This window comes from Monopterus albus, unplaced genomic scaffold (assembly GCF_001952655.1).
Source record: "Monopterus albus unplaced genomic scaffold, M_albus_1.0 scaffold269.1, whole genome shotgun sequence".
Taxonomy (NCBI): Eukaryota; Metazoa; Chordata; class Actinopteri; order Synbranchiformes; family Synbranchidae; genus Monopterus; species Monopterus albus.
The window spans coordinates 80,014-91,257 of NW_018128149.1; the positions used below are offsets into that span (position 1 = coordinate 80,014).

At 43.2% G+C, this 11,244-nt stretch overlaps 1 protein-coding gene across 7 annotated transcripts; it reads left to right on the top strand.

Annotated features, from left to right (window-relative positions):
• The first annotated feature begins 9 nt into the window (after positions 1–9).
• On the top strand, positions 10–9,411 carry LOC109972751 (synaptonemal complex protein 2-like). 7 transcript variants are annotated; one of them, XM_020621857.1, is made up of 24 exons: positions 10–112; positions 224–864; positions 2,162–2,281; positions 2,834–2,947; positions 3,344–3,448; positions 4,109–4,163; positions 4,271–4,350; positions 4,456–4,544; positions 4,701–4,735; positions 4,817–4,959; positions 5,079–5,131; positions 5,214–5,259; positions 5,346–5,438; positions 5,648–5,720; positions 5,871–6,013; positions 6,104–6,215; positions 6,570–6,655; positions 7,137–7,259; positions 7,337–7,379; positions 7,545–7,651; positions 7,750–7,844; positions 8,407–8,506; positions 8,599–8,657; positions 9,122–9,411. In XM_020621857.1, the coding sequence occupies exons 2-24, from the start codon at positions 862–864 to the stop codon at positions 9,168–9,170; spliced, it is 1,926 nt and encodes a 641-aa protein (XP_020477513.1). In that variant the 5' UTR covers positions 10–112; positions 224–861; the 3' UTR covers positions 9,171–9,411. The 7 variants fall into 7 exon arrangements, 6 of the variants coding, with proteins under 6 accessions (XP_020477513.1, XP_020477514.1, XP_020477516.1 ...); XM_020621858.1 differs by having other exon boundaries at positions 10–864; positions 8,407–8,503; XM_020621860.1 differs by having other exon boundaries at positions 10–864; positions 5,346–5,411.
• The last annotated feature ends 1,833 nt before the right edge of the window (positions 9,412–11,244 follow it).

Sequence of the window (11,244 nt, forward strand, 5' to 3'; positions counted from 1 at the left end):
CGCCCTGCGGCTTCAGCTGGTCCCTGCGGCCCGAGCCTCTGCCTGTTGCCTCAACCTCTGTCTATCACAGGCCCACAGCAGTAGGACTTACAAACAGCAGCTATTTATTGATGTAAATTCATATTAGAAAGCTAGAAGTTGTTTCCTTGCCATTCATATACTACACTGAATTAAAAAAAAAAATCTAACAGTTAATTGCATACATAATTTTTCCCCACACTAGAGTACAAACTCCCCCTTCTCTGAATCTGATGCCCAGCGTGAACAAACGGTGGTGGCTGACCTGTGTCTGCTCAACAACAGAGAGAGTCTGAGTAGTGGAGCCAGGACCCAGACAATGAGAGAGAGGAAATGTTTAACCATTGCCATGGTAAACATGGCAGGGAGGTTGTGTCAGTGTATGGTAGTGACTGGGCAACTAAACACAACAAAGGTCATCTGTGAGACAGTGAATGACCCTTCTGCTGCACCTTTTTCTCACTCATAGCCCATAAACTCCCAACTTCTGGTTTTGGAACAAACATGAAATTAAAGAAAATGCATTTTAAGATAAATGACTGTTTGCCTGTGCAGCCTGGGCTCACACTCATCCTGAGTCTTTCAGGTTGAACCAATAATCATCTCTGGACCAGCGCATGGAGACTTTTGTGTTCACGTTATTGGCGCCTTGTTAAAAGAAGCGGTTTTATGTTTTCAGCCTCTGGGGAAAAAATCCACTTAGAATTCACAATGATTTAAAATAAAACCTTCCTAACTGTGGTTGGTGGTTTATCCATGTGGCTGCTGCTGCGCGGGCTCGACGCTCTGATGAGATAACAGGCCGCAGCTGTGCCCACTCCCGTCGCGCCGCGGACAAACAAGATGGTAAATATCCGGGATGATTAACGAGTGTGTTTAAACAGAGTTTACTTAAGTTACGGGGACTGTGTAAAGATTGTTTGTTGTTTAATATTAAGTCACATTTATTTTTTAAATCGGTCAATAACAAACGAACCGGATTTATTCATCAGAAAAAAACGGAATAAGCTGAACTCAGCCTATGCTATTGGTCTATTCAACATGGTTTCAGTCTGAATCTAAGTCTCTTAAAATGTAATCTCACGTAATATAACAAACTATCTGATTTTTGAAAAGTGCTGTATGCTAAAATTTCTGCTTTCCTTATTTTAGTCTTAAATCGCTCTAAATTCAAATGGACGTTGGTGCACGGAGTTATGAACCAAATATAAACCATATCACCCACAGAATATAATGTTCATAAAACTGCTGCCTCAGCCAAACTCTGCAGCTGTTTGTTATTCTGTCCACCCCCTCTGTTACACAGTGCAGGCTGTAGCGCCCCCTGCTGTCACGGATTTCAGGAAAACTCAAAAACAGTTACAATCTCGTTTTATTCAGTATCTAACAAAAAGCCTTAAGTCACAATTAGGTTAAATGGAGTTTGGTGCAGTGAGGAGATGGAAAACAAAGCATCACCGTGATTTTTATAACAACAGAGTCTGGTTAAAAAAAAATCCACACATCTACGTTCACACTGCAGGTCTTAATGCTCAGATCGGATTTTTTTTTTTTTTTTGCCGAAATCCGATTTTTTTGCGCTGTTGTTCACACTGTCATTTAAATGCGACTGCCATCTGTCTCATGTGTGAACGGTATACGGTCCTGAGGTGACCCGCATGCGCAGAAGAGGACGCGACGTCAGACGCAGCGTACTGTTTGCGAAAATAAAAATGGATGCGGCTCGTGATAGCATGTGTGTAGCGATGTACCAGTTAATGTGCAATCGAAATAAAGAAATAATAATAATAAGAACATCAAGAAGGAGGAGAGCACAAATATTGCTTATGGCCTCACCTCCTCCAGCGCAGAATTGTGACGCATGTCGCATTTCAATGACATAAAAATCGCACGAAATGCGACATGGCCATTCAGACTGAAGTCGCATTGCAAAACATCGGATATGTATCCGATTTAGGATCACATATGAAAGTGGCCTGGGGCGGATTTGAAAAAAAAAAAATCGGATTTGTGCTGTTCACACTGTCATAAGGAAATCGGATATGGGTCACATTTGGGCAAAAAGATCGGATTTGAGTAACATCAGCCTGTAGTGTGAACGTAGTCTAATAAAACTACAAAACCATTTTTCTGTGTGTGTCAGTTTGAGGTGGAGACAGAGGACTGCCTGCGCCGTGGAGACTTGTCTCACCTGGTTTCTGTGCTCCGTTCTGAAGGCCTGACCAAAGGCACCCTCGCCAGGCTGCACCAGCTGGTTACCAAGGTAACAGGATGGCATCTGTGTGCTTTAACTAATCCAAATCACTGAAATGATCCTGGTTACTCTTCTTCAAACATGGACTGGGGACCGATTGGTTTATAATCCTGGATGACATCATCTTGAATATCATCAAGCATTTATTTTGAAATAAACATGAGATGAGAATTGAAACCACGACTGATTCTGCATTATATGGCTGAAGGTACCTGATGCAGGTGTGTTGGGGACACTTCCAGCCTCGTTATGTGATCCCGGTTTGGTCCACACTGAACTCCACAGTGTTTCCAGCCTTGGATCACAGTAAAATGGGATGTGATTGCAGTGATGTTGCTGCAGGATTAGTCCGGGACATGAACCTGCTTTAAAAATGAAATACTTCTGAAATCTCTCAGTAAACAGCTTCAAATGCAAAGTGACTTGTCAAATATCAGATTTGAATGTCCACATCACCTGAACCTTTATATGTTCCGGATAACCATAGCCGGTGTTAGGAAGTCAGCAACATTCTGATATTGGAGAAGAACCCCAGGGCCCATCTCTGCTGCTGTTTGACAGGAGCTGCACAGGTCTGGTTCCAGCAGAGTCCTGGTGGTGCTGACATCTTTACGGAGTCTGTCACAGAACAGAGAGGAACTGCAGAGCTTCATCGACCATGGGCTGATTGCTAAGGTAATCTGATCTATTATCAACTGTCAAGATGTACTAATAACCTATAATCAATTATGGATCTGTACTAATTTATTATCAATTATCAGTCTAATAATCTATCAATCTGCTAATCAATTATGAATTTATCAATCTGGAGTAATCTTATCAATTATGACTCTGTAGTAATATATTGTCATTTAACAGTCTTCATTATCAGTCAGTCTCTAGCCTACTTAACCATTATTGATCTGTGTAACCAATTATCAGTCTGTACTAATCTATAATAAATTATTAATTGCTGTCGATTATTGATCTGTACTACTCTGTTAATGATCGAGTCATCTGCAACCATTTACAGTAACACTATCTACTTGCATCACTGTGTTTATATGATGCTGTTGTTTCCTGTCTGTGTAGGTGCTACTGTGGTTTAATGCAGTCTATGACCAGCTGACCTCTGAACTCGTTAAAAGCTCCACCCCCCTTGTGAGCCTGACTGAGGAGTTCTTTAGCTACTTCCTGGTGAGGAGCATACTGGGTAGGTGAAGTATGATTCAGTTACAGGATCCCACACATCACCTGACCACTGTAGGGGTGAGCTCAAAGTGTTTTAGACAAACAGGACTCACCGTCCAGTCCTTCCTGTGAGGCCCAGTTACAATACTGGTCCGCTGGATGATGTGTCCTCATTGGCTGCAGTTTGTTGCCTTTGCACCTGGTCACGATGATGCCAGTAGCACCATTTCCAGATCTTTCAGATAACTACTCAAGCTGGTACAACAGGCTTTCCGATGTTTCTGCCACATCAAGCTTGATTTACCCCTAAATTTTATGGGATCTGTGTCCTGGTGATGCCTCTCAACACCTTGGAAGATCAATTTACATCCAGGCTCTGATGTTGTCAGTCGACTATACTGCGCTTCTTGAGACTGGACACATGGAAAGCAGTTAGCAGGCATCTTGTAGCAGAAAACCAGCCCTGAACTGGCCACAGATTCTCAGTATGCTCAGATTTATCACATTTATTTGCTTCATGATGAGACCCGGTTGATCTCAGACAACGCACTGAAATGAACACAACTGTGTCCCCCTGGTCAGGGGCTTTGGACTTCAGGACTGTATGAGAGTCATTTACAGCCAAGTTTAACTTTTGATAATTAGACATTCGTGTTTTTTTCTGAGACTTCCTGTAACTGCCCATCTGTCCATCAGCTGCTGGGTCAAGCTTCACTCCCAGGTTTGTTCCTTCACTACGTGTGTTTCATTTTCAGTCAGAAATTCACTTTGCTTCACATGTCACCCTCTAAACTAATCGGTCTGCCTCTCCACATGTCTGCCTCTCAGTCAGCCAGCTGTCTGTGCTCCTCCTCCACTTGGCTCAGGTTGCTGTGCAGACAGGAATCCACTTTCCACTGAGACTGGAGGTAGGTTCTACTGGTCTCTACTCCTCTGTTCGGGTCTGTACCACTCTCACCCACTCTCTGCTGGTCTCTACTGGTTTCTAATGGTCTGTCCCACTCTCTCTTCAGGCCATCAGAACCTTCAACAGCATCCTGGGTTCTCTGAGCCACAAGCAGAGGAGACTGATCCAGAACAACAAGAACCAGAGCGAAACACTGTAATACCCGCTCTGTGTCTGACTGATACAGGAAATGTGCCAAGTGTTTAACATCTTTTGTCTTTCTGGTCTCGTCTCCCCTGCCTGTCTGTACAAACACCCCATTTCAAAACTCACTACTGACCTATATCATCAATCTATTTGCCTGTGTGACAGATCCCCTATGGCAGCAGCAGTTCTGACAGCTGGAGGTGAGTTTCTCTCTGAACGGCAAGGCCCGGTCTCTCTGCTGTCCCCATGTCTGCTGTTCTTGACTGCTGTCATTGTTTCAGACTATGAGCTGCAGGTCAGCCTTACAGAGGCGCTGTGTCTTCTGACACCTGGGAAGAAGCGAGAGGAGCGAGCCAATCAGTGGTTCTCCAGCCCTGACATCAGCAACGCCTTCTGTGACATCAAAGACAGAACCTTTGAGGGGGCGAGTGACCCACCTGCCTGTCTGAACATCTGTCTGAAGACCTGACTGAACACCTGTCTGAACATCCGTCTATCTGAACACCCATCTGTCTGAGTGAACACCTGTCTCTCTCTCTCCAGGACTGCAGATATTTCCTAAACATTGTTAACAGTTGCCATGGAGACCAGAGGAGGTGATAAACTTAATTAAACCTGGTTCTGGTGAATCCAAGAGACATTCCCTGATGTGTTTTTTCCCTGTGCTCTGTCTGTCAGGGTCTACACCTTGCCATGTCTCACAGCATTTCTGGACTCCACTCAGGTAATTATTTAACCCTTTAAACTTTTATGATTCACCTCAGCACACGTTCAAGTGCGTCCAGGCTTTTCTCTTTTCTTCGCCTGCAGCTGTTTCGACCAGAAGACGACACTCTGGATGAGTTCTGGATCGATTTTAACCTCGGCTCAGGATGTGTGAGCTTCTTTATTGATGAGCCTGAGGTAGAAAACTGCACTCTGCTGCATCAAGACGTAGTAGTACTGCAGTAGTACTGTGTGTGATCAACATAGTTAATGTTAGTGTGGCAGTCTGAGGTGGGACAGAAACTACAGTTCTAGTAAAGATTCTTCTAGATTTAACACCATTTACTTCATTAGACTGCAGACCAGTGCCACTGCAGACCAATTTTTTTGCACACTGTGTGTTTCAGGGTTTCCTGTGGGACTCCATCCACCTGCTGAGGGAGGAGGTGGATTATTACAGTCTCCAGATGAAAGATGACGGTCAGTGGTTCTTATCCAGATGTAATGGGTTTGTTTAAATTATCTCTTGCAGCTGTTCTGTGTTGTTTGCTTCTGATTCTCACCAGCACCTGGACAGGTGACTGACTCTGGATCCATTTGTCAAGACGTGTCTTCTGTGGGTTTTCCCAGGGTCTACCGGGTCACAGACGGTCCTCAGCGTCCAATTGAACAACCCTATCAGATGCAACAACACCAGAGGTCAGACAGTGGAGCTGAGCTTCAGCTACGAACATCAGAGGGAGCTGGAGGAGGCTGCTGCCAGAGTCTTCATGGTACCCGGCTGTTGGTACACCTGTCTGTCTGTCTGTCTGTCTGTCTACCATACTTGTCTGCTCACAAACAGCATTTGACTGTCTGTGCAGAAAGTAAAGAGCTCCCCCCATGCTGAAGACACGGGTGGTGCAGTCTGGGCCACCCCCTCTGCAGACAAACACACTGGTCGATCCTACAGCAAGAACAAACCAGAGAGCCAGAGTGAGTCGGTCTGAACCTGCTTACAACCTTTCACAATAAAAACCAAACACCACAAGAGGAAATCACCACAGAGAGGCTCTAAATCTCTACAGAGCCTCAAATCCACCACAGAGACTCTGAACTACCAGAAACTACATCACCACAAAATAAAATTAAAGTTCACATAAGTGTAGCTAAGTAGCAGCAGGTGACGACATGGCTGCTGTCAGTCATTACAGCTGTACACAGCGTTTCATGGTTAAATTCTTTCAACCTAACTGATAATAAATTAATCATCATCTTTAAAAGTTAATTGCACAATATAAAAGATTTTGTTCATTTGTTACAACCATTGTATTTTATTACACATGATAGGGCATAACAATACGTTGGCGTCGTTTCGCTGTCCAGTTCAGCATCTGTCCTTATCGGGCAGCGAGGTCAACAACTCAAGGATTGAGGTAACTGCACACACACATATGAATAAACATAACTGTGCACATTTCTAAATGTGATGGACACGCGTCCACTCAGACTTTAGGACAAAGCCGGGCTGCTCTAGGATCAGATCCAACACTCCACATTCGACTTGGGTCAGACACTAGTTTCACAGGAGAAGCCGGCTGACAAGTGGATGTAATCCAGATGTTTTTGTGGGGGGGTAGAGCTAGCGGTCTCCTGGGAACAAACGGGAGTCTGGAGGAAGCAGCTCTGCTTTACAACTTTGAGTACATGTCACTTCCCTTAAGTGCATCCACATTCCCCTCACTGCGTCTTAGTCCTGCCCACATAAGATGCAAGGAGAGAGGAACTAAGGAAACACAGTTTTAGAGACATCCTTTCCTCCTCCATCTGAAGCGTTCAAACACCAACAGATTTCCAATAAGAGGATGTCAGTCCATAAAAGGACAGTCTTGTGTATCGTCATGCTATCTCCTCCAGGCAGCTTCCTCACTCCTCGATCATCAGAGCTCTGGGACACCCCTCATGATGACTGAGCTGAACGACTCCCATGTTGAGCAGGGATCAAGGACCGATCAAATAAGGGAACTGGGATGCTCCCTGGTACTTTTCTTCTTGTTACTCATTCATGAACGATCTGCCCTTTCCCTTCTCTCACCTGTTTGCTGTTTGTTTTGCAGAAGGTCGTCAGGTCTGACAGGAAGAGAGTGGCTCCAGATGCAGGTCTTTGTCTTTGGTTCCTTTAAAAAATTCACTCTGATTAAACTCTTCATGGCTTCACACTTCCACAGAAACACCAGGTCTTCATAAATGAAGTGGGGAAACAAAATAAAAATAGGTGACTTGTCTTTGAGCCTTTTTACGTTCTGTCAAAATTCACTGCTTCAGAGTCTGCACTGAGGCCTGAGGACGAGCCGGGGGCGGAGCCAGAGTCAGACCTGACCTTGGGCATCACAGCTGCCTTTGAACGCTTCAGAGAACAACTACACTTTACTGTGAGTGATCACATGATTGATGATCAGTTCTGACTGATATCATATGTCTGCTCAAAACCTTAGGTTCTATAAAGATAAACTGGAAAATATCTTTACAGGGCTGCTGGCAGAAAGTTAAAAACGATGTCCTGCTGTGTCTGAGAGACTATCAACAACATGTCTCATCACTGCTCACACATGTCCACTGGGACAGGTACAACACACCTGTCAATCCGCCCACAGTACTGTTGCACAGGGTAACATACGGAGTCAGGAACAAGAAATGTCGAAAAACCACAAACCACTGTAACATAAAGATTCAAAAAGTATGAAGACGAGTAGCATAGAAAACACATGAAGTACTACACAAAGTAACAGAACAATGGACAGAGTACAGGGAATGTACTTACAACAGCCTGAAAGAACGACTGCTTCAGAGATCATGTTCTGTAAGTACACTGCAAATACCTTCACCCTATGACTGATACCCGAGGAGATGTTTTTATTATGCAGTGCCACCGTTTTTCAGGACTTTGTCTTGGGGAAACAGCTAGAGTTCAGCGCAGAAGCACACTCGCTTGTTCTCATTGAGATATTTGTAGCCTAACAGATGTTACACCATAGAAACATCTGTAAAGCCTAGATGATCATAAAGGAGCAAAATGTATGAATTTCTTCAGAGAACCAGATTTAACTTTGAGATAAATGTCAGGTGTAAACACTTCAGTTTTGGGATGAGGATCGACTGGTGTGAATGTCCTCTGTGTGTTTCATAGGCTGTTGCTGCTGCAGAGGTTTGAGAACAGCATCACTGATCAAATGAACCAACTGGAAGAAAGTTCAACCAACCTGAACTCCATCAACACCCAGATAGTTGTTAGACTTTGAATAAAAAAGTCATTGTGCTTCATGAACATGTTTAGATCTCAGAGCTCATCCAGGACTGACGGTCCCCGTTTGTTTTTCAGAGCTTTTTCCAGTCTGAGATTCAGCAACTCGGCTCCTTCTGTGAAAAACACCTGCAGAGGTAAGTCTGGTCTGGTTCAGACCTGTTTACTCTAAAAAGGTCTGGTTTGATGTGGTTTTAACACATTTACAAGAATCTGTCAAAATACGGATTCAATCCGTTCCGACTGTTATAACCAAAATGATGTTTAAACAAAAATGGGCTGTCTGGATCTGGATTAAACACATTCAGTCTAGCAGGATCTGGTTTAGATCTGGTGTAAACTGGTTTCAAACCTTCAGATCTCATCAACCCACTTCCACTGTCAGAATCTGTTTGAGATGTGTTCAGATTGCCATTAACTATTCCAAACCTGTTTACACTTGCAGAGCCTGGTTTGGACCAGGTTTACACCTGTTTAGATAGTCAGGATTTTGATTACACCTATTTACACTGGTAGATTCTTATTTGGATCTTGTTATATTGTGAAGATCTAGATTAAATCTGGTTTAGACTTCTTCTGCAGCTGGTGTTTGTTACCTCAGGTTGAAGTCTTTGGAGAATGCAGAGCTGGGGAACCAGTCCAGCCACTGAAGGAGGTGAAGAGCTCGTCCAGTCAGAAGAGACTTGTATTTGTTTAAACTTTGTGATCCAAATTGTCAGTCCGAGTTCTTATCTGTTAAGAGGAGAAAATAGTGATCAGATTCAGAACCAGACCCAAAGTACAGCTGTAAACAGTGTTTGATAGATCACCATCATTCACCAAACTCCAAATTTTTTTTCATGTTAACAGTTTTTTTTTCTCTGACGACCAGAGAAATAAATATTTAAAGAAAACCAAAGTGGGCAAAGTCTATGAACTCATTTTATTTTATTTTTTTAAAGGGGCAAGAAACAGTTTGAACTCTGCTGTCCTGCTGGTTCTGGTAGTGGTTTGACAGGGTGCAGTGACTTAAAAGTACCACAGTGTGGACACTAAGTAACATCAGCAGATTCACCAACAAGTACAGTTTAAGGCAACCACAGCTATGAACAGCACAAGCTGCGGTATCCTTCTGGAACATATTGACATTATGAAAGACACTAACGTAAGATAAAAGTCAGCTGAGACCAGGAGCTGGAGTTCAGAGAGAGACAATTACATGGGAAAATAAAGGGATTAGGTAGGTAGGTAGGTAGGTAGAACTTTATTGATCCCACAGTGGGGAAGTTCCAGTGTTGCAGCAGCAGTAAGGGACAAAACAACATGACACCATAGAATAAACACCATACACATATCTTGAGAAAACAAGATCCAGGTACCTAGAAACCAGACAAAAATATAGTATGTAAGAGACAATCAAGAACAAGAATAGACCTTCCCCAGTTTGTCCCTGAGACACAAGTCAAAAAAGATATTTAGGAACAAGACAATGTATTGTGATGTATTGTACAGTCTGATTGCTGTGGGGAGGAACGGCCTATGGTAATGTAGTGGTTAAAAATAAACAAGGTTCCAGAGGTAATATGTAATAGAACAGTATGTAGTTCATATATAGATATTATTTGTAATAGTTATGTAAGGCTGAGCTAAGTGTGTACGGAAGCTTGATCTGTTTCTGGCGAAAGCAAGAATATCTTGGGCTGTCCCCCTAGAAGTTCATGTACTGGACATTTTAGACAATGCTTGGAAGAAGGTGTGTGGAGCTGGCATGCGACTGCGTCTCTGACTTAGGCCATGGAAGGCTGTGTAAGTGCGAGCAGATAAAAGGCTAGGATAGCTGGGTTGGGAAAGAAGAAGAAGAGAGGATGACAATGCTACTGTGAAAAGTGTTCAGGGGACCCAGGCCTGGGTGGGGAAACAAACTCAGGACTATAAATTCTGATGGTACCTCGTGACCAACAACAACTGACTAGACTGGCGCTTTTGACAGTCTTCTTATTTAATACTTCATCTTCATTAACTTTGCTCATTAAGAGAGAGCCACATTTCTTTCTCAGGGCAGATGTCTTGTGTGGATGCTTGTAAAATGGAATATATCCACATGTTTTACTGGTAGCTGAACCATTCCTGGCGATATCATAACACTCGGCAAGTGTATATGTGGTCTTACATTTGGGACAGACGGCATATTGGCAGAAGTTGTCTCTGTTAATACTGGTCAATTTCCTCAGTGAATGTAAAGTCTTGGGAATCATATCAGCAAAACTGCTAAGTAAATCAACAGAGAGAATATTTCCAATGCGCTACAAAGTGTCTGAGGCACAGCAGCAATGCAGTGACGGCATTGTCTGATATGTTGAATACAGCTTGCCAGGTTAAAAGCATGAATGCAAGTAGGTTTACAAGTAACTGCCTGGAGTCATCACTATTGGTTTTATCTGCTTCAGTGTTATCATCTTCTGCAAAATCCAAATTTTCATGGTCCTGCTCATCTGTAAAGATAGCCTCTTCACTGTCACTGTCATCATCTGAAGACTCTGTTTCAGGCTCCAGGAAAAGCCTGAACTCATCGCTGTCTTCTTATTAAATGGACAAAAAGATAAACATTATTTGTAAGCACAGAACAAACAATGATGTAAGTGCAACACTCTCGGCCAATAATTTTACAAACACCTCCTTGCGCTGCTAACATCTGATCCATAGCCATTCTATTTTGCAAGGTCATTTTAGTTGTTTCTCCTAATT